Here is a 26,248-nt window from a genome sequence, read left to right as displayed (position 1 = left end):
GCCTGTGCTCCAAAATCCGATCCCGACCAGCCCGAGAGCCCTCTAAGATGGAACTCGCGACCTCCACTCTGTCCAGCAGATGACGCTCAAAGCAAGCAGAAGGTGAGAAGGATGAATGGTACCGTAGAATGAGCTAGTGGTTGCCAGCAAGGAATGAATGGAAGGTCATCCATTTGCTCGTGGCGGTAGAGAGACGTGCTTCCAAAGAAAAAGGATGGGCGAACCAGAATTAGACCGGCACATAGAGATCTCGTAGCGCCATCAGAATTCCTTCTTCCCAACTCGACATCGACGCGATGTGATCCCAAAAATTCTAGAACCCCCTTTGCCTTTTCCTTATGCATGCGTATACGGCTTGTGGAATTAGAAGCTTCCATGTGGCAATCCACGATCTAATTATCCCTTGCTCCCTCTTTGGACCACTCCAAAGGCCCAAACATTTAATACCAAGGGGCCTTTGGCACTTAAATCTCCCACTTGAATTCTCCAAAGTATTGCCCACATAGCTAAGGTTAGCCACTAGTAAATTTCACTTTAAAAATTTTGACAGAGAAATTAATTGAGAAGAATTTGGAATTGCTTAGCCGGAGCCACTGCAAAATGTCATCTGAGAACATTCTCACTTGCTAAAGAATCACCTCTGAGAATTACGTCTCCACATTCTATTTTTTTACAGGACCATAAAAAGGCAAATGTACGAGGCAAATGGACAAATTACAATAGGAAAACACCCTTTAATTCAAGAGGTCAAGCAGTTAAAAGACAATGTAAATGGGCTGTCTCAAAAGATCCTAAAAATGGACTAGAAAATAGAGAGAGCAAAATCCATAGCATGGAACATACAACAGAGAAGGACATACTTGAACAAAAAGTGCAGTAGAGTCAGAGCAGAAGCAGGTCCAATAGCTACCAAAAACACAAGACATTGTAAGCACTATTGATGATCTAGTCAATAGCAAAAAGAGAGAGCGAAAAGTGCAACAAGAAAAAGCCTTGAACATCAAGATTGTGGGGTGGAGGAGAGTGAGAACGAAGACACTGAAAAGGTTCTCACACGTATCTACAACAAAATGGCAAGATGCATTCAGAGTGCGGAGGAAAGGAGAACACCAAGGAAAATGATAGATAATTTCAGGATGCATAGTCCTGCCTCAAAGTACTGAATCATAAGCACCATCTCAAGCGGCACTCTATATGGATAAACAAAGATCAAGGAGCCAGTATACCAAAATTCAAGGAGCTTGAGGTAACTAGAAATGCCAAAAAGAAGGAAAGAATGCCTACATGAAAGATGGGAAAGTTGTCATTAGAGAAGGAGAAAAGAGGGAGAGAAGCATAAATAGGGACTTGAAACCCGAAAGGGGTAATATCAGACTGGCAGTGTGCTGCTTTGCACTTCCGCAACAATCACCCACGTACAAACACAACAGCCACTTATCTCGGGAGTCCCACCTTTTATGCATTTGGGGGAGGACATAGCCAGGTTTTTAAAGGAGTATGCAATTATCCTCGTAGGAGATTTCAATGCAAGGACGGGCTCAATGCAAGGCATCATTACAATGGAAGGGAAGCCCATATGGATGGAAGAAATGCAAGGGGACAATGAAGAAAGAAGGGGTTGGAGAAGTACATCAAGAGATGCCAGGGAAAACATCCAAATGGGGAAGCAACTCCTTACCTTAGTGGATGCGTCGGACTGCAAGTCTGCAATCACACTTCACATTTCAGAGACACAAAAGGAATACATGCAAAACTCCCCAAGGGTCAAAGTGTAATTGTTTATGTTATCTTAAAGCCACATGCAAGACTCCCCAAGGGTCAAGTGTAATTGATTGTGTTATCATAAAGCCACATGCAAAACTCTCCAAGCGTTAAGTGTAATTGATTATGTTATTATAAAGGCACATGCAAGACACATACATGAATGTATCAGGATCAAGCAGGAGACTCTTTGAGTCTGACCATAGAGCAATGTCTATAGGCATAATAGGAACAAGTAATGCTGTAAAAAAACAAAGAATTACTACACCCCCAGGCTGAGAATGGACTACAAAAACATGAGAAGCAAATAGAGACAGCAATCTCACAAAGTCAGATGCCTTCTAGTTCACGAAATGAGCAAATGCATAATAGGTCTGCTGCTGTCAACAGCTCAAACGTGCTTTACTAGAAGCAAGGGGAGGAGCATGGGAATGCCTTCCAACCACTGGTACGACCAGGATTGCAAAAATGTAAATAGAGCTTGGAAAATAGCAGATACAGTTGAGAAAGAGAGCAAAGTTGGAGTGTATAAACAGATGGTAAGCAACAAAAAAGAATATTTATCAAGAGCAAATAGTAAAGCATCGTGGGAAGACATGATATAGTTCATCAAGTACCTCCATGAAAGAGATGGGGAAGAGAAAGTCAACCTTAAGATGTGGGAAAAGATCTGAAAAAGCTAGCAAGTGGGAAGGCTCCAGACAGACAAGGGTCAGTGGCAGAGATGCTAACATGGGGAGGAGAGAAGACAAAGAAAATGGCACTAGAATTATGTATATGACTTAAGTTGAAGGGTTTTTCTAAGAATGGCAGCTTAATAGGATTGTACTGATCTACAAGAAGGAGGTAGCAAAATGGCTAAAAACTATCTTACAATCATGGTGTGCAGCCTAATGGCCAAGTTGTATGGCACTATCCTTGAGCAAAAAATCAGCAAATGGGCAGAGGCACATGGCTTAGGGCATGATCCCAGGGTGGGTTTCACCCCAAACATTCGACAATAGACCACTTGGTTGCAATAAAAGCTACATTGGAGAGAGCCAAGCATAAGGCAGAGATTGTCTTTGTAGATTTCAAGAAAGTCTTCGACAGAGTCCCATGGGAAAGATTGGACAAGCTCCAAGTACCCAAAGAGGCAACATACTGACTCTACGAGAAGGTATTAGCTGAATTAGCATAGCCACTTGTAGATGGGTCATGCTTAAGCTATCGCAAGCAGTGACATAGGTGTCAAGCAAGGCTGCTGCGTATTGCCAACTCTTTTTGGTCTCTTCGTTGATGATGATCTGGAAGAGTGGATGAGAATGCATAACAAAGAAGGCGTCCATATTGCAGAATTTGCTGTCTTACTTCTTATTTACATAGATGATGTGGTCTTCTTCTCAAAGATCAGGAAGGGCATGCAAGCACATTTGGATGCACTGGGGAACTTCTGCAGACACTCAGGTATGCAGGTCAACATAGCCAAGACAAAGGCAATGGTGATTGGGACTTGCAATAAACAGATTGACATCACTCTTGAAGGGGAGTCGTTGGAAACAGTCACCACATACAAGTACTTGCGGCTGGAATTTGCAGACACTTATAAATGGAATGCATGTGTGGAAAGAAGAATGTTGGGATGCTTGAAAGCTTTGTACCTCTTTCAAAATAATTGTGGGAAGGCACACCTATGGAGTTGGGAAATGAGAAAGTTTCTATACACTATGCTTGTGCAAACTGTGATTCTTTATGGGTGTTTAGGACCTACTACAAAAGAAAAGAATATTTATATAAGCATTTTCTCATAGGGGAGATAACTATGGGTTATTAGGTGCCACTGGCTAAGACATGTATGATACCTCTTGAAGGGAAGGCATTATGTCAATTCATGGCCTACCTTACCAATGTTGAGAAGATGGATGCTAGTAGGATACCGCATAAGGAAATGGAAGCTACACAAATCATTGGGTGGCACAGAGGGGATGAAATGGATGGGATTGTGGGGTACAACAGTTGCTGAAGTACTAGAAGATGCATGTGAAATTAAGGGGTTTAGTGACACAAAAAATGCTACAGAAACTAGGGCAAGACCGGGGGAAAAATGCAGTTCTACAAATAGGAAATTAATTTGATGGAAAGCTATGGAATGCAAAAATACCTCGAGTAAGACATATCAATGTTTAAAAGGCATCTAATCTGCAAAATGAGAACCAGCTCACATGATCTAGAGGTGGAGAGAGGTAGGTGGGCAACACCTAGGGTTCCAAGAGAGGAAAGAATATGCGAAATTTGCCCCATGGGAGAGGTAGAAAATGAGCAGCATGTACCCCTAAGATGCCGAGCCTATGCACACACTAGAAAAGCTATGGGGACACCAGAAGCAACCTGAAAAATTTGTCGGAGCAGCCAGCCAAAAGAAGTCTTGGAACACCGCAACAAGTACTCGGCTCAACAAGTACTCAACACACAACAATTCTATTATGTTTTCTTTTACTAGATGTAAAAGATCACCATTTGGTAATAGTGATCAATAGTCCCATAGATCTTGAAGGGTCTCATCTGGACTTTAATACGATCATATCATATCATCTCTAATTGTCCATTGCCTTTAGGTTCTGTGCCATGTAATAGGTGGTACGATGAGGAATGTAAGGCTCTTTGCCGATAAATCCGACTCGAATCCCAACATGGCCTACCAAGTGAACCAGACACGTTACGTGATTATCGTCGTCTAGTTTGCCAAAAGAAACGAAACTTTGTTCGCCAAAACGAGGATGATTACTGAACACCTTTTCAGTAATAATTCCAAAGAATTTTTGCAACGGTTTCTTGAATGGCGGTCCCCCTCACCACTCACAGACACTCAAGTTTGGCACAACTACGCCTGCACAACACTGTATGACATCCTCGACCAGAGCCCGCACCTGATCTCTCACACATACCATGATCTACCTCTTGCACTCTTTTCACTAAGGGGGGCATCAAAGATGCGGTCATGAAGCTTCATAATGGCCGAGCGAAGCATCATGAGGGATTATGCACCGAGTTTGTTCCATACGGGATTGATATTCTGGTCCCTATCCTAGCAAACTATTTAATGAAGTAGTTTGTCTCGGCTTCCTACACACTTGGACCCTCACCACTATTACACCTATCCATAAGGTAGGGGATCCCACGGATCCAAGTAACTATAGGACCATTATGATCGGGCATGTCATGTCCAAGATATATGCTTCGGTGCTAGATATGGAGGTCAGTCGCTATGCAGAGATGCAGGGACTCAGAGCAGATGGGCAGGTAGGCGTTCGATGTGACCACAGGACCATGGACCATATCCTAACACTTAGGAGTGTCATAGAGGAGGCCAGGACACGGAGATAGAGGGTATATTGCTGCTTTGTGGATTTCCACAAAGCCTTTGATACATTACCTCGAGCACGGCTCATCAGGAGGTTACATGAGCTTGGGTATGGGCCAGAGATAGTTTGGGTTGTTATGGCACTTTATGAGAGGGTTTTTGGCAGGGCTTGGACGGGGGGCGGATGGACAGATAAGATCCTGAGCACCATTGGGGTCAAACAAGGTTGTCCACTCTCTTTTTTTTTGGTGAAACCAGTAACTATAAAATTAGCATGAAATCAATGTACATGACATTAGACTCCAAAGGAGAGCCTAGAGAAAACACTTCAGGCTAGTAGCATCCAAGTCCCTCGTAGCATAACTATCATATAAATATTGCTTGAGGGACATTCTGAAGAAAGCATATGCCTGAGGAAAATGTTGTCCCATCCTAAAATGCAATCTCTGTGTCCAAATAGTCCATAGTACCCAAAAGCGAGCCCAGTGAAGGAAAAGGAGGAATGGAGACATCTGAGGTGAGAAGCATCCAAACATCCAGAAGAGTTTCCCGAATCTGATAGAGGGAAACCGGAGCCGTAGCAAATGAGAGACATGAGTGATCTGCATTCGAGAGTGCGGGCAAGACCATAACAAATGGGGAACTGTCTCATGGTGATGAGAGCAACGGGGGCAGGAAGAGGAAGCAATACGGCGTGCTTCCAATTTCACCCCAATGGAAAAAGCTCCCACTATACATCTCCAAAGGAAAAGCCTCTGTTTCAATGGCAATTTAGCTTTCCAAAATTTTCTGAGTTTTGATTGCCACCAATATAAAGGCCTATCCAAATTCCAAAGAATGTTGGCATGCTTATCAATCCATGGCGGTGGAAGAAGAAATCTGTAGACCATCGAAGATGTCAAATTATGTAGTGAAAGTGAACAGGTAGCAGGAGACAAGGAAATCAAATTCCAGTCCAGTAATCTGTCCTGAACAAACAACGGAGGAACAGGAACAAATGGCTGCAACATAGTTGTAAGTATTCTCCAAATGGGCCTATGATGCAGACCCAAGGGGAATGTCCTGCAAGCTTGTGGAAATGAGAGCACATAACCATGTTGATCCACCACATCTCCGACAAATCTTATGCCCAATTTTATAAGATTATATGCTTTAATTGGTGCCTGTAAAGCAAGAGGCGATTCAAACACCTTGCTCCAATGGATGCTTTCCAAACGAAGAGAGTTACCATGATGGGAGGAAGCACCTGACCATTTAGCATAAGAGAGGATTCTCTTCCAGTCATGAATAAAAGCAGTAGAAATAGGACAGCCAGGAATTTTCCCCTGAAATGTGGTCATGACTGCTTCCCAGTGATCTGTAATCCAATGCCCATATGCATGAGACTTCATGTTTCCACACATAGCTGCTAGCATAATAGCCCATGACTGTTTTTGCTGAAAGAAATAAGTAATCATAGTGCTCTTTCTTGCCAACATATGAAACTGAAGAGTGAGAATATTCAGTCCGCCATGAGTCTTAGGAGAACAAACAGACTGCATGGGAAGTAGTCGCAAAGCCTTTTTGTGAGATTTGCTTTTCCAAAATATCTCCATAGCCTGGGACATATAGGAAGCCAAATGCTTAAAAGACCAGTGAAGAAGAGGCAAGTAAAATTGCACATATGCCATAATGATAGATTGGACTATCCGAACATGTAGAGGCCAAGTTGACAAGTGCCAGTATTCCAGCTTCTTGTTAATCTTTTGAAGCACCCATTTAAGCTGTTGTTGAGGGGTAATATTCCAGCCAATGGGATTCCCTAAATGCCTCACAATGGTATGGGGAGAAATAATGTGACCTGGCCAGAGAAGTGCATGCCAATCAGCTTCTTTCAATGCTAGAAGAGTCGATTTCTGAAAGTTGATATGCAGTCCAGCAGCTATGCCAAAATCATTCAAAGTATGCATCAAATGAGAGAGGTCACTTTGAGAATTCCTAGGCATGAAATATGAATCATCAGCATATGCCTGTGCAAGAAACGGCTGTGCCCCTGGAATTTGCAAGCCATGAAGCTGTCCTGTATCTGCAAGATGGTCCATATGCAACAATAACGGATGAGTAGCAATGGCATATAGTAGGGAGCTAAGAGGGCATCCTTGTCTCACTAAACGGGTCATAGTCCATGTCCTTGACAACCCACTACCAAGCAGACACTGTGCAGTAGCATGAGAACCAGCGGGGATGTACGGCAGTTCTTGTTGGGGGCCAGACTTGTCGGATACAGAGTGGGCCCGTGTGGAGCAGCTACAGGTTCTCATGCTATCACGGATGATTCGTGGTAAGTCATCCTTTCAGGATCCACGCACCAAGGAGTTGCTTTTTGACTCCTTGGTTCACCCAGCGGGGATGTAGGGCAACCCTCGTTGGGGCAAGACTTGTCACATACAGAGTGGGCCCATGTGGAGCGGCTACAGGTTCTCATGTTATCACAGGTGATTCGTGGTAAGTCATCCATTCCTCACCAGATCATTCAGGCTGAGTTTGGGTCACACCCTTTACAGCTAGATGCTGCATTTCAGGTCATCATGTATCTGTACCGAGTTAGGGAATATGGGGATTATACCTCGGGGCGTAGCAGGCTACCATGGATAGCTCTATCCTCTTCTATGGCACTTGCAGCAGGAGGAGACCAGAGGTGCTAGTATGCATGTACAGAGAGATGGTTTGAGCGACTGGGGCTCCACATGGATAGACTACCTCCCTTCCAGTACAACATGGATACTCCGTTTTCTCCCCTCTTATCACACGAGGTCAACCAGGTTATCCGTGAGGATCTACTATAGCTACACACATTTCGGACCTAGTTGGGACCGAGTGAACTCCCAGTGAAGCTTAGCTTCTACAGAGATCACTTCTTACATATCACAGCGGAGGGTTTCATTAACCCACGAGGATACACACAGATTCACCTACCCCACTTGCTGAGGATCTCTCTTGGGCAGTTTCGGGTCTTTTCACACAGACTTCGCATCGAGAGCGACAGAGCAGAGCGACTACCCAGGGAGCGGCGCATATGCACGCATATGCACACTATGTGACGTACAGGAGGTTGAGACAGAGGAGCATTTCATCTTCAGGTGTCCTGTGTACTATGAGATCCGAGGGCGTTTCCACTGCCTCTTCAGGGATAGTTATGGGATTTTGGCCTGTTTCCTCTCCTACCCAGACCAGCGGTGTTTGGCAGGTTTCATTCATGAGGCACTTAGACACCGTGATAGGATACTCCGAGCACGGAGACGGGAGCAGACTTCTTCCTCGACTGATCCCTCTCAGAGCTCTATCACGGAGTTCTTTCAGCTAGATGACATGGACCCCAATGAGACAAGGCCTCGACATGACCGTGACCCGGAGTCCGTGACCCGACAGCTGAGACAGAGGGTCGACACACAGATCACACTTGGAGACATCCCCTCCTTGTTTAGAGTTGGAGCCCCGACCGACGGGGGTCACAGTAGCCCTGGTTAGACGCAGAGCTACGACCAGGAGACGTGCCAGGACTGCACCTTTGAGTGGTCGACAGCACTCTATTGCCGACTTCATGCCTCCACTGTCTCATCCATCCTGATATCTTGCTGTTGCTGGGGATGATGATGATATTGATGATGATGCTGAGATTGATATATAGTCGACCATCGACATGACTATGTTGTACTCAGGACTTAGTACTGCTAATTCTGCATTTTTTGCATTTTTTACATTTTGCATTTTGCATTGGTATGGACACTCGTTTAGTAGCTCCACTATCACAGCTTATTGTATCAGGATTTTCACAGTCTCATAGACCCATCGGTCTTCCGAAGACTTTAATAAACTTTGTTTCATTCTACTGAGTGCGCGCATACGGCTCATGTACCACAGGGTGACACAGGCTACCTTGGTTGGCACTAGTAGCTGAGGGTGATCAGAGATGTTGCACATGCGGGTGGTTTGAGAGATTGGGATTTCATATAGATAGGCTACCACCCTTACAATACAGCACTGATGCTCCATTTATCGCATTTTGGGGCAATGAATTCAACCCAATCATCCGGGAGGATCTTCTATAGCTACACACATTCAGATCCTGGCTAATGCAGGGAGAGCTCCCTATGAAGCTCAGTTTCTATTGGGACCACTGCTTGCACATTTCAGCAGAGGGTTTCATCATCCCACCAGGGTACACCTAGATCCATCTACTACATTCACTCAGGATTGCCCTTGGATAGTTACATGTGTTATCGCATCGAGAGTCCGTATCGAGAGCGGCCATGTAGAGGGGATACCCAGGGAGAGTCGTATCTGCACATTGTGTGAGCGCCATGAGTCAGAGGAGTACTTTCTTTTCCGTTGCCCAGTCTACTATGAGATTCGTGGATGATACCATTGCCTTTTCAGAGACGGATTCGAGGGCCTCTCCAAACGACTCCTATACCCAAACCAGAGATGCTTGGCAGCTTTTATTCACGAGACGGCGGTCCGGCATAGAGATCGTCTCATCAGATTGAGGAAGCAGGAGCAGGGGACCCCATTCGAGAGTACGATCACAGAGTTCTTCTAAGCAGAGCAGGTTGCTATCTCAATCATGATTAGCAGGAGAGACAAAGACCCTGAGACCGATACGGGACACCAGACAGAGGATAGACGCACAGATCACACTCACTAACATCTCCTCTCTCTTTAGGCCTAGGGTGTAGTCGATCGGGGTTACATTGGCACTCGTCAGACATTGGGTAGCGGCCAGGAGGGCATGATAGGCTACTCATCCAGATAGCAACGATCCATTATGGGCTTCCTGATTGCACTGCCTAGTTCGTTGTTGGGTGTATCTTGTTGTTCTATATGCCTATTGTACTGTATTGGATCAGAGTTTGTCTCCACATGAGGATGATGATGCCAGGATGGCTGCATAGGTTTATGGTGGACATGTACTATGATATCACTTACTATGTCTACACAGTTTTCTAGCATGGGTTAGGATGCTCGCTTATTAGTAGCTCCACCCTTTTGATCATTGTATCAGGTTTTCTGCAGTCTCATAGACCCATCGGTCTTTAGTAGACTTTAATACAATTTCTTTCTTTCTTTCTTTCTCTCTCTCTTTCTTCCCGCTATGCCTCATCCTTGGTCTCTCTCACTTATTCTCTCATGCTTGAAGATTGCCATACATATTTTAATACCTCACTTGTGCAAAAGAGTGCTAAGGTGCATCCACGGTGGGTGCTTGGAAAGCTTTCAGGATGCTTCTAGAGGATCAGAGAGCTTGTTTAGTTAGTCACCTCAGAGGAAGTGCAACTGGGATGCAGCAGATAGATGCAGCCATACCAGTGGAGTGGAGGGATATATACCATTTGCCTATTTCTGAGTCCACGTGGTTGGGGGCTTTTTCAAGGACAGGTATCCCTCTGCAGGTTATAGCCTTGCGGGATGCACATGAGGATACCCTTGTCTTTCAGGTTCATGTAGGAGGCAGACTCCATAGATGTTCAGAGGACATTCTTTTGGAGGCTCCTTTTCAGTCTGTCAGGATTGCAGGATACATGGAGATGGGTAGAGACTCACAGTGGTATCTTGATCTAGACCCCGCTCTCCTGGCTATTGGATCTTGGAGGCTTTGGTTGTATGGAGGTTCCCCTATTAGATCCTTGCAGTGGGATCCAGGGGAATGGGAGTGGATAGTTGCAGGGCACCGAGAGAAGAGTATCCCCTTCTTTCGTTACACGGTCAGAAATGCCAGGAGATTCCAGCTTAGTTGTAGAGGCTGGAGGCCCTCTAGAGCTCCTCATTGGGATACTTTTCAGATTTCTGCAGAGATGCAGAAAGACTTTTGGAGGAGACTTTGGAAATCCCTCAGGAATAGGAAAGTCACGTTATTCATCTGGCTTGAACCTATGGAGATCTAGGTTCAGGGCTGATCCTACTTGTCCTTAATGCCACTCAGCAGTTGAGTCAGTGCAACACTGCCTTTGGGAGTGCACTCAGGCGAGGATGGTTTGGAAGGGTGTTGCTAGGATACTTTGCACTTTTCATAGAGCACCCTTCTTCATGACTGGGGGATCAATTGCTTGGCTGTCACTCACTGGTCCACATGCTTTCTTCGAGGGACATGACACGGACACAACTTTCTTTGTTTGACGACATCTTGTGGAGTCATGCTCCGTCCGAGATGTCCCGTTTACTCCATTCAGAGCTCCCCATGCTTTTGTAGACACATCTTGGGAGATTCTGGCTAGTATCTCAGCATGGCATACTTGGAGAGCCAGATGTATAGAGGCTTTGGAGAACTCCCAGGTTCACCCTTCTCAGACTATGGCCTGTATCTAGGCAGATACCATACACACTTTGATGGCCATTTGGGCGAACATACAGGGAACCTCCAAGACTGCTACTGCTAGGAGGGTTGCTTTTCTCAGAGTCTGGAAGGATTGTCCTTTTTTCTTTGACTCTCCTTCAGGGATGAGGTGGCATTTTCAGCCGCCACCTGGGATTTTTGTTTGCTCATTCTGAGCTGGTTTTTTCTCATGCTTGACATGATGTACTCCCGCACTTGAGCTTGCTTAGCGGTTTTTATTCATACTTAATGAAGTGCTTTTCTTGAAAAAAAAAAAAGAGTGCTAAGGCAGCTTAGCATGTTGATACCTTGTAGTGAAATTGAGGTATGCACCATTGAATTGAACTAAAAAGTACAACAATACATGTTCAAAAACCTGAAATAAAGCATTGTTTCACAGGTGGGTAACCTTAAAACACAACATGTTGGATGTCGAAGCCCTAGACTTGGATGCCTTCTTGGGACAACTGTACGATGACATGGATTCCAAGGCAATGTTTTTGTGTACTTTATTTTTTGGCAGTTAGTTTTTCTTTGTGAATGCTTTGATCATCTTATGCCAGTCTTTAGTAGAAGTGGTTCAGTCTTGATGATACTCTAGACATTTGGGATGTTAAACTTGTTAAAATGTCATGCTTGATTTAACAATGAACACATTCATTATGTTCATGGTTTTGCCCTATAATTAACTCTTGGAGTGACATGTTGCATAGCATATGTAGTGCGAAATTTTTTTTATTGCATCAATCTATGGGGACCATAGCAAGGTGGTAAGAGGCATGCCCTAGGAGGCATGTAACATACAAAACTCAAAGATTCTTAAATTTTAGAGGTGTAAAAGGCGATAGTTATGAATTTATATTTCATTTTTCCAAAAGGGATAGACTTAAATTACAGATTCACAAGACATGTATGTGTACTCAATAATAAACATAACCATCATCGATCAGCCTGCTTTATAGAAATTAAAATTGCCTTGAGCCATGAGAACTGAGGATAAACTCTAGGGAAGTTTAACACTTAGTACATATTACAAGTCTGAACACAATTGAGAGCTGATGTATCGTGTATGATAGGACTCGTAACTCGTCACACAATTGAGAGCTGATATATCACATATGACAGGACTCATAACTCATCACATGAATTGAGAAGTTGAGCATGGATGAGCATGAGAGGTTGAACATCAAGCATGAGATCACAACCTTGAGCAATGGAGGGGCTTTGTGGTGATGGAGATGCCATGGAGAGTGAAGGTTTACCTTGAAGGCTAAGGGCATAAGCATTTCAGTGTGAATGTTTACAAAGATTTGAAGTCTTGAATATGCAATGTATGAAAGGTTTTGACCTTTGCTGGTAAATACAACTTACCAACATTAATATCCTACCTCCCCTCCAAATCCCACCAAACCACTGCCCTACCCCCACATACCACAAAAAACTAAACAATCCCCCCCACAGCCCACCCCCCCTCTTTTTTTTGGGCATGCCTCTTATGCTTAAAAGGCGTTCCACAACACCTCTAACACCCCTTAAATTTCGGATCCCACTATGGGCGGGAGACTCCTTCATCAATCCAGAGTTGTGGATTATAAACTTGAACTTTTTTGTAACCTAGTGTAGACTCAATATTACAACCCATCATGGCCTTATCCAATCCATGGTGGGAATAGCCCAACAATCCCTCCCATAAAGCAAAATGCTGGTAGGAGTTTGACTTGATTTAGAGAATCTACATCATCATGCATCACCAATCCTCCTTTGAAGAAACAAGTTATCCTATATACCAAGGAGATGCCTACATAGGAAATTTTTCTTCTAGTTTTGACTCAATACTACAACATCCAAGGGCATTATTTAATCCATGGTGGGTATAGCCTAACAATCCGCCCCATAATGCAAAATGGTTGTTAGGAGTCTGACTTGAGATTGCTTCATCATGCATTATCAATCCTTTTTTGAAGAAACTAGCTATCCTATGTCCAAGGAAATGCCTGCAAAGGAAATATATTCTCCTTTGGTAAAGCCTTGGTGAATATATCTGTTAGATTGTGAAGGTGCATGGTGGAGAGGGAGAGAGAGAGAGGGTAGAGGCTAGGGAGAGAGATAGTGATACTCAAAGAGAGACATAATGAAATGGAAATGAAATAGCAAGAGCACTGAACAAAATGAAAGTACTCACATGTAGACCAAAGAGCTTGTAGGCTTGATACTTGATTGATGTGACAAGTGACAAGTACATCTCTTATATGGAGCTCACACACACATATGAGTACCAATGCATATGGGATAACTCCCAATGTGACTCTTGCTTCCATTTGGGCGGAGATTATCTTCACTCTGAGGAGTCAGTGGGAGCGGTGTACAGGCACCTCTTTGGCAGCTCGTGGGAGACTTTTATCCTTCATGAGGACATGGGATTGCTCATTATTTTTTCATTTGACCTCTTTTGGGATGTCGTGGCATTTTAGACCACCACCATGGCTTTTTTGCCACATTGTTGAGGCTAGGGATAGAGTACTTTCTTACCCACCTGTTGTATGATTCGTTTTGAATGGAATATATCACTTTTATTTATTTTTAGGACACACTAGACTAAAACTCACACTAGGACTCAATAGAACAAACCAAAACTGGCTCAACTTGACTCCATTTCATAACACCCCCCCATGGAGGAAAGGTGAGTGACTATTGGAATGGAACCAAGAACAGAACATGACAATGACGGTCATCGAACTGTGCAATGACGGTCTAGAACTAGACATGGCTCCCATGCTAACTCAGAGACAAGTGACCATGGCTTAGAGGCTAGTGAGCATGGTATAGACTCAGAGGCTCACCTTGCATGGCTCAGAGACTCATCATGCATGGATGCATGATCAACTCAAAGGTCAAGGAGACCAATGCACCAACATCCTGGAACTCACAAGCTAGGCTTGATAAATAGACCTATCAAAGCCAATACATGGCTCCCACAGTACATCCCCCTCCTGGCTCTAGGGACTAATGAGGGACATGGACCCACGCATGACAAATATAAAATCAATACTTCATTTTAGGAGGACTATCCAAGGTTGAGAACGTTTATTGACACCTCAAACATTCATTTTAGATGGACTACTCAAGGTAGAGAAAATAAAAATATGTTTCATTCATTTTATGCATAGCAAGGGCAGAGAACCTGTAAATGACCCCAAGTAGCTGCTGCACATAAGAGTACACATCCCGATCCGAAGAAGTATGTCGGTGAAGAATATGGTGAGAATGCCTTGAATGATATGTCGATGTCGGCCATGGGAGCAGCTACAGAGAGCAATCATATGATGACTCTCGAAATGTCGCAATGTGAGTCATCAAGATCGGAGTAGAGTCTCAAATTTGAGCAATTATGCCCAAAGTAGGCAAAATGCCCAAATGAATGTACCAAATAGTAATGAAATTACATCAATTTTGAAAAATGCCCAAAAAATTTATGTGTTACCGTCAATTATACCAAAAGACTGCAAAAGTCAGAAAAGCCCTTAATTCTAAAAATTAGGGTTTTTGTCAAAAGTTAGGGTTTTTGACTGCAGCATCTCCAAGCTTGAACTTGTTGAAGAGGAGCAGCTCATGGAGAGCCTAAGGGTGAGAAGATAACAAGATGGGGAGAAAAGAGTGGAAGGGAGCTCAATCATGGAGGAGAGGATGACTTCCATTTGCGGGCTTCCCTCATCCTCTAGATTGAGCATGGAGAAAGAAAGAAAGAAAGAAATTTTATTATAGTCTTCGGATGACCGATGGGTCTATGAGACTGAAAGAAAACCTGATACAAATCACAGTAAGGGTGGAGCTCCTGAAACGAGCATCATCACCCGTGCTGAATCCTAAGTCTGATCATACATAATCAAATACATTTGGATGTAACAATGAAAAGAAAAAGACTGGAGTGGAGCGGAATCCTCCGTATGTCATGTCGCCCTGGCTGGTGCATAGCTGGTGATGGGACGTTGGCGCCCGTCAAGGGGTGCCGTGCATCTCGGTCTCCTAGATGAGGCTCGACGCAAGACCAGATGCACCGTGACTCCCGTGGGACGTATCACGGGTCTAAACAATGACAGGAGGTCCCTCAGAGTGATCTGTGTGTCCCCTCGATGTCTCGTGTGTCGTGCTGCGGTCGTCGGGTCGGGGTCTCTGTCACGTCTGCGGTTAGAGACTGGACGATCAATGTCATTCGATGGGAAGAACTCTGTGATCTTGCTCTGAGAGGTGTTTGATGATGTGGCCAAGCCTCGTTGCTTGAGTAAGTACTCTCTGTGTCGGACCCCCTCGTGAATGAAGGCAGTGAGGCATCTCTGATCTGGGTAGGCGAGGAATCTGGAAAGGAGCCCAGAGTCGTCTCTGAAGAGACAGTGGTAGCGACGTCGGATCTCGTAGTACACTGGGCACATGAAAATAAAAGGCTCTGATACCACCTGAAGGTGCATGGTGGAGAGAGAGAGAGAGAGAGAGAGAGAAAGAAAGAAAATAAATTTTATTAAAGGTCCACGGAAGGCCATACATGGCCTATGGGACACAAAATCATCCGAAAGGAAAATACATCATCAACGATGCGCCAACTAGGTGGCCTCATCGTAATACAGCTAAGATGCCAAAAATGGCTACAAAAATCCTAGATACAAAATGAAATGAAATAGAGTACCAAAAATGCCTAGATACAAAATGTAAAATATGAAATATGAGGAACATCGTCTTCCCTAAGGGGTCTGTGATCCAAAGAAATGATGGAAGTCATGGCCATCGACCATGCCTCCTGCCATGAGTGTGAAGATCTGGGCAAGTGTCAAGTGGGCTGCTGGCGGTGCCAAGTCTCCATGGAGCAATCTCCTCCGAAAATCTGCCATCATCCTCCGTCGTCTAGAAATAAAGCGACGGGTACGGCCTCTATGTAAGATCATCCTGCGGTGCTGCCGGATCATGTCATATGTACATCCTCGGGGTGGAACCATCGGTGCTCTCTGGCAAACTGGGCTATCTCTGTGCTCATGGTCCTGCGCCTCGTCCTGCTCCTCATGAATAATCAGGTCTCTGGCAGGGATGCGACGGTGCTCTCTGAGGAATCTCTCTCTGTATCTGGTGATCTCCCTGATGAACAACGCTAAGCAATACTGATCCTCATACTCCATAATCCGAGAAAGAGGTCCAAATCCGTGCCCAAATAAACAGTGAAATCTGCCACGGATCTCATAATATAAAGGGCATCTGCAAACAAAGTGCTCCTCAGTCTCCACCTCCCCCATAGTGCAACAAGGGCATATCCTAGTCTCTCGCCTGGGTATGTCCAGTAGCTGTACGACGCATCCTGCCAGCCTCAACGTCTAATCTGTGGGAAGATACCCTGAGCTGGCCCAAGGCAATCCTGAGTGAGTGCGACATATGAACGCCGATATATCCTGGGGATATGATGAAGCCATCCTCTGAAATCTTGAGAAAATGGTCACGATATGTGGCCATCTTCGTAGGAAGCTCCGTGGGATGAACCCAAGTGCGAAACGTGTGTAGTTGCAACAAATCTGCCCTGATAACCTGACTGAGCTCATGTCGAGTGAGAGGGAGGTGAGGGGCATCTATGCTGTGTCGAAATGGTGGCAGCCTATCCATATCCAAGCCCAACGAGGTGAGCCATGTGGAGAGTGTGTGGTACCAACAAAAAGTATGACCTCTCTCCGCTAACATCTGCGAGGATGTCAGTGCTAGCCACGGTAATCGTGCTCTGCCTGCTGCTGAGTCTCCGAGCGCCCTGATCTTATGCAAGTATGTAACTGACTGAAATGCTGCATCTAGCGCTAGGGGTGTAGCTCCGAACTCTGCGAGCATAATTTGATGCGGTACCATGGACTTCGCTCTGATCAATCTGGAGAACATGATGATCTGTAACCTCTCTACTCGTCTCCAATCTGCAACACTGAGATCTCCTGCCCAAAAGGGGCTAGCATACATGGCTGCAGGTCTCACCAGCGTATCGAAAAGTAAGGACTTCGTGTCGGGATGCTGAAAATGTGACTGTGCACATTGCCTCTCGAGAAGAGCCAAGGCGGCATACCCTCTACTGATCCTATCTCGTGCTGCATGCGTCATGGAGAAGACTGGACCTCTAAATGTGGCACCCAAATATGTATACTCCCTGACTAGCTCCACCTCGTGCCCATCAAATGTGAAAGAGAACTCGCCTCTCCTATAAACCTTGTATGATGTGTTGAAGACCATGACTTTGGTCTTCCCAAGGTTTACAGACAACCCTCTGTCCTGACAAAAGTTGTGGAGTGCATGGAGATGTGCCTGTAAACCCTGCTGGGAGGAAGAAATAAGAACCACGTCATCTGCATAGAGGAGAATCGGTATCGTGGATCCTGCCAGTAAAGAACCTGTACCACCCATCGTCTGTATGTACGTCTCTAACTCATCGATATAGAGACCAAAGAGTGTCGGAGACAAAGGACACCCCTGCTTCACCCCTATCGTACTGCGTACTTCCCCCGACAGCCCCGCCCGTGTCCTGACTCTACCTGTGACTCTCTCATACAAGGCCATGATCGCCCATTGAATCTCCCCACTGAATCCCAAGTCACGAAGTCGCTGGAAGAGTCTAAAACGCGGCACAGTGTCAAATGCTTTTCTGAAGTCCACGAAGCAACAATAGAGCCGTTGCTTACGTGACTTCGCCTCCTCAATCAAAGCCCTGAGTGTGAAGATATGATCTAGAGTCGAGTGCTCTGCACGAAGTCCTGCCTGCCCTCTAGTTCTCATACCTGTCGCCTCGGCATGGTCATTTATATGTCCTTCTAGAATGGTCGCATAAATCTTGGCCATGACATGGCCAATCATAATGGTCCTGTAGTTCGACGCCTCCAAAGGATCCCCCGACTTGTGTATGGGTACTATAGTATTTTCTAGCCAACTAGGTGGAAGACCTGTACAAATGGACTCGTTAAAAAGACGGGAGAGGACTGTAGCTAAGGCATCAATCCCATGGGTTACATACTCCGCTTGCAATCCATCATGGTCCTTAGCTCTCCCAGTCTTCAAACGATGAATTGCTGCTCGGACACTACTAGATGAGAATAAGGCAGAGGAGGTGGGTCTACGCACATGGGATAAGTCGATCTGTGGTTGGTCTGGAATATCATATAAAGTGGAAGTATAGGCAAGCCAAACCTGTGGGTCTGTAAGAGGAGTTTGAGATTTCAAGCGAAGGAATTTCTTCCAGAATTCCTTGGAATCACAGCTGAAAAGTAAACTTCTCAGCTCCTCCTCATTCCGGGCTAGAAATTGGCACTTTTTGCATCGCACCAAACACTTGTAACTCTTCTTGGTCTCAACTAGGAGGGGAGACTTCTCCTGTGTCTCAAGGCGAAGCTTCCTGCGGAGTTCTTTACACTCCTCATCATACCATCCATTACAAGGCACAAGACCGACTGGTGGAGGACCGGATGTGTGGCAAGTGACAGGGAAGGACTTGTGGGCTGCCGAGATGATGGAGGTATGTACAAGGTCCCACCGATCCTGTGTGGAGGGCAGGGCATCGAGAAGGTGCGGACGGAGAAGACTACTCAGGTGCTGGCTATAAATATCATCGAACTGGTGGTCAAAATGAACCTCATAGTATGGTTGACGCTCATGATGTCTAGAAGGGGGGGCATGAGGAATCTGGGTAAGAATAAAGTGCAGACGTGCATGATCGGCTGAAGGCATAAGAGGGTCGACTGTGAGGTTATGTACAAAAGGGATTAAAGTCGGGGGACCCAAGACGTAATCAATGACGCTCGTACCACCACCCGCGAAGGGAGAACATGTGGCTGTGGATGAATGCGGCCATTGTCGAAGTCCATTATAAATGACCATGCCATGCGATGAGAGAAGCTCCAATAGGCGATGTCCCTGATCTGTCACCTCTACTCCTCTATCTGAAGATAAGCATGGAAAACTCTCATCTGGGGCAGCTGGAACTAAGATTGGATCCTTGGCAAAGTCCAGAATCTCTGCCTGTCTGTCTGATGTCCTCGCGTTGAAGTCTCCTAAAAGGATTACCTCTCCGCGGCGTGAGTACTCCAATACATCGGCTGACAAATCCTCAAAAGGTGACTGTCCTGGTCCATCTGAGGCATAACGAGATTGTCTCGGGGGAAAGTAGCATACTGCAATAAACAAGTCTCTCCGGGGGGGTCTCCTGATCCGTACCCAAAGATATCTGGCCCGATGGTCTCTCCTCACGACTGTGAGTATCGATCTGAGATGCTCTCTATAAAAAACTGCCACATCGCCAGATCCTCTGACTCCTCCTGATCGTCTAGTCTGCTGTCGAAAGACAGACTCCCAAGCATACCCTGTCACCTGCGGCAAGCCTCTCTCTGGGCTCTCATGGGTCTCTGTAAAGAAGACGATGTCCTGATCAAAAAAGGCCTCTCGTAAGTTGCCAGGCTGAGCTGTGAGGGAACCATTACAGTTCCAAACTGCGAAACTCAAGCTATCTGGCAGGCTACGTGTCCCATAGGCCTCGTGTCGTCAACTGTGGGCTCCAGCCGGTCTAGATCGCATAGCTCCTATCAAAAGTCTGCCCTCTCTGATCACGGCCCACTTGCCCTCACGACGGGCAACATCCCTCTGTGCAATGAGACGTCTATGCTCCTCCCACTGAAGAGCTGTAAGGTCCTCATCCATGTGAATCTGTGGATGGTCCCTCAATCTGGATCTCCTCCGTAATACTGCGAGACGGGCCTCAGCATCTCTGAATCTGATGATAAGTGGCTGGTGCCGTGCTGGATCCCGGCCCACTCGATATGCAGCTACTATGCCATGATCCTGAACTCCGAGTGTCCCAGATATGAAATCTGTCGCCTGATCCATGGCTGATCTCGTATCTGATCGCTCAACTCCGCGGATGCGGATGTTGAGGGCCTTCTGAGCTCGCCGTTGACTCTCGGCAATAGTCTCAGAGACTGTGGTGTGCTGGGCCTGTGGGGCTCTACGCACAACGTCCACCCACTCTGAGGTCTTCTGTACCTCTGTCTGCAGTGTGGCCAGCCTCTCCTCAACTGCTGCACTAGCTGGAGGAGCTACATGCAGTTGCTGGAGGCGATCATCGCATGCCATAACATGCTCCTGAATCCGTGCCTCCAGCTGCACTATGCGCTCAGCATGTGTCCGTAACTGGATGTCCCGATCAATATCTCTGGTATGAAGCTGGCGAATATGGGAGTCCTGATCAGATCTATGACTCTCAACTGTTGATAGCTGAGCAGTCAGTGTGTGTATCTGTGCTGTGAGAGACTGAATCGCTGCGCCCTGAAGTTTGCAAGTCTCCATGCACTGCATAACTAAATCTCTCAAGCGCAGATTATCTGCCAGGACTGCTTCCGCTGTGGAGGGTGAAGGGGAGAGGGGGTACAAGGATGAGGGGGTAAGAGGGTAAGAAGGCGAGTAAAGGAGGGGTGCGGAAAATGGAGGTCCTGAAGAGAGAGATCCGGTAGGAGGAAGTAGGGAGTCAGGGACCGAAGAAGAGCCTACACTAGGGGAGGAAGGGGCTGAAAGGGAGGGTAGGTGGGAAGAGGTGGGAAGAAGCTGGGTAGGGACTAGGGGAGGGGAAGAAGAGGAGGGAAGAGGCTGGGTAGGGAATAGGGAAGGGGAGGAAGAGGAAGGAAGAGGATGGGTAGGGACTAGGGGAGGGGAGGAATAAGCAAGGGAAAGGGCTAGGGAGGAATGAGCGGGAGCAAGAGGAGGAGGTGAAACTGAAGGAGGGGGAGGAGGAGGATTGAGTAGAGGAGGTGGGTAGGAAAGGGTTGGGATTGAGGCAAGGGAGGTAACCGGAAGTGATGGGGGAGATGGAAGTAAAGGAGATGGGGTAGGAGCCACAGGAGGATTGAGTAAAGGAGGTGGGTAGGAAAGGGTTGGGGTGGAGGCAAGGGAGGTCGTTGGAGGTGATGGGGAAGGAGATGTTAAGGGTAAAGAAGAACTTGCCTCTTCAGCTCTTGTACTGTTGCCTATGCTTTTATCTTTCTCTACTTTTGCTCCTTGGGGGGCCATGGTAGAGCTCCTTGTTTGTGGCATCTCCTTAGTCCTGGAAGTGCTGGAGAGAGAGCTTACTTCTTCTCTTGAGCTCAATCAAAGCTGGTTTCTTTGATTTCGGTAGATTTCTTTCACTTGAATGAAAGTTTGGTTGGCTTGCTTCAGGAAAACATCCCCAATCCACCTCAAAGCAAGCTGCAATATTTTCCCCAATCTGCCTCAACGCAAGTTGCAATCGTCCTCTATGCTCGGATTATGGAGTTGGCTAGCTGATTTCTGTAGGAGAAACCTCTCTGTACATTCTGTGTTTCTTGAGGTCACGGGCTCTCTTTCCCTCTGGCCACTGTCTATCCATGTGGAGCATGCAGATATGCTGTTTCTATGAGCGTGAGCGCTTCGTCTCTATCGTGACCTTCCAGGCTTTGTAAGAGCGAGCTTCCACGGTGTTGTTGATGGCAGGTCCTGCGTAGGAGTTGCAGGTTTCGTACTTTTCTTCGAAGGGGAGCCAACGCTTTTCAACCTTGGAGAAGAACCGGCAAAAAGTGCGAAGGCCTTCTTCATCAAGGGACTCGTACTCGTTGATCAAATAACCTTGTGATGACGAGTAGCTTCCCTCGTCAAAGAACTCGTTGCATCTATCATTGTCTGCTAATGCATGCTTTCCAAATCGCTAACCAAAAAAAATCCCCCCAATAACGTTGTAGACAGACGAACATGTGTGCCTTGGTCGACGATGCTATGATCCTCCGAGTCCAAGATTTCCTTTGCGATGGCTTCATTCCAAACTTTTGCCCACGGAAGCTTTGCGAATCAGAGTAGGCGACTGGACTTCAAAACCTCCTTCAGGACCCATCCGCAATCGGGTCAAGGAGACGAACGATGGGGTGGGTTGGTTGATGAACGACAGTTGGGCTGACGAGCGGATGAGAGGGCTGACGGACGGCAACGAAGAGAGAGAGAGAGAGAGGCTCCCAACGAGGAGAGAGGGTGAGGAAGCTGTGGATCGACGGACGACGGGAGGGCTACGACGGGCGACGGGAGGGCTACGCTATGGATCGACGGACGACGGGAGGGCTATGACGGGAAGCTGTGGATCGACGGATGACGGGAGGGCGGCTATGACGGGAAGCTGTGGATCGACGGATGACGGGAGGGCTACGACGGATGACGGGAGGGCTACACTATGGATCGACGGACGACGGGAGGGCTACGACGGGAAGCTGTGGGTCGACGGATGACGGGAGGGCGGAGGAGCAGGGGCAACGAGAGAGAGGTCCAAAGAGAGAGAGAGAGAGAGAGAGGGTAGGCTAGGGAGAGAGAGAATGATACTCAAAGAGAGGCATAATGAAATGGAAATGAAATAGCAAGAAAGAAAGAAAGTTTATTAAAGTCTTCGGAAGATCGATGGGTCTATGAGACTGTGAAAATCTTGATACAACAAGCTGTGGTAGTGGAGCTACTAAACGAGCGTCCATACCAATGTAAAATGCAAAAATGCAGAATGGCAATGCTAAGTCCTAAGTACAACATAGTCGTGTCGATGGTCGACTATATATCAATCTCAGCATCGTCATCAATATCAACATCATCATCGGCAGCAACAATATATTAGGATGGATGAGGCAGTGGAGGCATGAAGTCGGCAATAGAGTGCTGTCGGCCCCTCGGAGGTGCGGTCCTGGCTTGTCTCGTGGTCGTAGCTCTGCTTCTGACCAGGGCTACTGTGACCCGCGTCGGTCCGGGCTCCGGCTCTAAACAAGGAGGGGATGTCCCCAAGTGTGATCTGTGTCAACCCTTTGTCTGAGCTGTCGGGTCATTGGCTCCGAGTCACGGTCATGTCGAGGCCTCGTCTCGTGGGGTCCATGTGATCTAGCTGAAAGAACTCCGTGATAGAGCTCTGAGAGGGATCAGTCGAGGAAGAAGTCTGCTCCTGTCTCCGTGCTGAGTACTGAGTCCTGAGTACAACATAGTCATGAGTACAAAAATGCAAAAAATGCAGAATAGCAGTACTAAGTCCTGAGTACAACATAGTCATGTCGATGGTTGACTATATATCAATCTCAGCATCATCATCAATATCATCATCATCCCCAGCAACAGCAAGATATCAGGATGGATGAGACAGTGGAGGCATGAAGTCGGTAATAGAGTGCTGTTGACCACTCAAAGGTGCAGTCTTGGCACGTCTCCCGGTCGTAGCTCTGCGTCTAACCAGGGCTAGTGTGACTCGCGTCGATCGGGCTCCGACTCTAAACGACTCTAAACAAGGAGGGGATGTCTCCAAGTGTGATCTATGTGTCAACCCTTTGTCTGAGCTATCGGGTCACGGGCTCGGGGTGGCGGTCATGTCGAGGCCTCGTCTTTTTGGGGTCCATGTGATCTAGCTGAAAGAACTCCGTGATAGAGCTCTAAGAGGGATCAACTGAGGAAGAAGTCTGCTCTTGTCTCTGTGCTCGGAGTGTCCTCTCACGGTGTCTAAGTGCCTCATGAATGAAACGTGCCAAACACCGCTAGTCTGGGTAGGAGAGGAAACGGGCTAAAATCCCATAACTATCCCTGAAGAGGCAGTGGAAACGTCCTCGGATCTCATAGTACATAGGACGCGTGAAGATGAAATGCTCCTCTGTCTCAACCTCCTGTATGTCACACAGTGTGCATATGCGCCGCTCCCTGGGTAGTCGCTCTGCTCTGTCGCTCTCGATGCGAAGTCTGTGTGAAAAGACCCGAAACTGCGCAAGAGAGATCCTCAGCAAGTGGGGTAGGTGAATCTGTGTGTATCCTCGTGGGTTAATGAAACCCTCCGCTGTGATATGTAAGAAGTGATCTCTGTAGAAGCTAAGCTTCACTGGGAGTTCACTCGGTCCCAACTAGGTCCGAAATGTGTGTAGCTGTAGTAGATCCTCACGGATAACCTGGTTGACCTCGTGTGATAAGAGGGGAGAAAACGGAGTATCCATGTTGTACTGGAAGGGAGGTAGTCTATCCATGTGGAGCCCCAGTCGCTCAAACCATCTCTCTATACGTGCATACTAGCACCTCTGGTCTCCTCCTGCTGCAAGTGCCATAGAAGAGGATAGAGCTATCCATGGTAGCCTGCTACGCCCCGAGGTATAATCCCCATATTCCCTAACTCGGTACAGATACGTGATGACCTGAAATGCAGCATCTAGCTGTAAAGGGTGTGACCCAAACTCAGCCTGAATGATCTGGTGAGGAATGGATGACTTACCACGAATCACCTGTGATAACATGAGAACCTGTAGCCGCTCCACATGGGCCCACTCTGTATGTGACAAGTCTTGCCCCCAACAAGGGCTGCCCTACATCCCCGCTGGGTGAACCAAGGAGTCAAAAAGCAACTCCTTGGTGCGTGGATCCTGAAAGTGTGAGCGGAAGCACTGCCTCTCTAGTTTGGCCAATGAAGCATGCCCTCTACTCAAGCGTGCCTGCATCGCATGTCTCATAGTGAAGCTCGGTCCGGAGAAGATAACCCCAAGATAAGTGTATGATGAAACTATCTCAACAGATGACCCCGCAAATGTGAACTGCTCCTGACGCATGATGGCTCGAGATGTATTGAAGATCATGACCTTGGTTTTACCCAGGTTGACCTTCAAATCATGAGACTCACAAAAGGACTGTAGTGCGTCTAGGTGTCTCTGAAACCCCTCTGCTGAGGAAGACAAGAGAGCCGCGTCATCTGCATAGAGCAAAAGAGCAACCTACACCCCCCTGTGTCTGCATCACTGTCTCAAGCTCGTCAATGTAGAGGGTAAACAAGGTAGGTGACAAAGGACACCCTTGTTTGACCGCGATGGTGCTCATGATCTCGTCTATCCACCTGGATCCTGCCCAAACTCTGCCTGAAACTGTCTCGTAATCTCTCGTAAAGTGCCATGACAGCCCAAATGACCTCCTAGTCATAATCCAAGTCCTGTAGGCGCTGTATGAGGCGGGCTCTCGGAACCGTGTCAAATGCCTTGTGAAAATCCACAAAGCAACAATAAACACTCTGCTTCCGTGACCTCGCCTCCTCGATGATACATCTGAGCGTGAGAATGTGGTCCATGGTTCCATGATCACGTTAAAATCCGGCCTGTCTTGCTGCTCTAAGTCCTCGACACTCTGCAAGTCTGCTAACCTCGGAGTCAAGTACTGATGCATAAATCTTGGACATGACATGTCCAATGATAATGGTTTTGTAGTTCTCCGGGCTCATGGGATCCCCTACCTTGTGGGTGGGTGAGATAGTCTTAATGGTCCAAGTGTGTGGAAATCCCAAACAAACCGCCCCTCATGATCCTTCGGTCGGCCATTATGAAGTTTCATTACGGCATCCTTTACCCCTCCTCTAGTGAAGAGGGTGCAGGATGTGGGACGAGGCATGTGTGAGAGGTTAGGGACTGGCTGATTTGGGATGTCGTAAAGTGTGCATGCATAATCAAACCAGATCTGAGTGTGGAGAGGACCGTCCTTCTAGAAATCTCCGCCAGAAGTCCTTAGAGTTACTACTAAACAAAATGTTCAGTAGCTCCTCCTCATTCTGAGGAACGAAGTCTAGTTTCTTCCTCCGTACCAGTGTATGGTATTTGCGTAGCATATTTGGTGCGCTTGGAAGACTGTTTTTGGTTTCAAATCTGAGTTGATGGCGTAAAGCCTTACACTCATCATCGTACCAACTATTATAGGGTACGGTTCCAAGGGGGGTGGATAGGTGGAGCGGGTGGTGTGGGGGAAAGCGTGAATGGTAGCCTCGTGTA

General features: G+C 46.7%; 1 protein-coding gene across 1 annotated transcript in view; it reads left to right on the top strand.

The window, feature by feature from the left end:
• LOC147886358 (uncharacterized) overlaps nucleotides 1-26,248 on the top strand; it is a 176,163-nt gene that overhangs the window by 31,867 nt on the left and 118,048 nt on the right. The window contains exon 2 of the mRNA XM_087395630.1: nucleotides 11,851-11,941. Within this exon, the coding sequence (XP_087251756.1) occupies nucleotides 11,851-11,941 (91 nt within the window). The remainder of the gene's footprint in view (nucleotides 1-11,850; nucleotides 11,942-26,248) is intronic.

This window comes from Dipteris shenzhenensis, chromosome 24 (genome assembly GCF_047967505.1).
Source record: "Dipteris shenzhenensis isolate YYH24624 ecotype China chromosome 24, Dip_SZ_1.0, whole genome shotgun sequence".
Classification (NCBI taxonomy): Eukaryota; Viridiplantae; Streptophyta; class Polypodiopsida; order Gleicheniales; family Dipteridaceae; genus Dipteris; species Dipteris shenzhenensis.
Note: the sequence above shows the minus strand (reverse complement) of the source record. Positions and strands in the feature narration are given on the sequence as shown.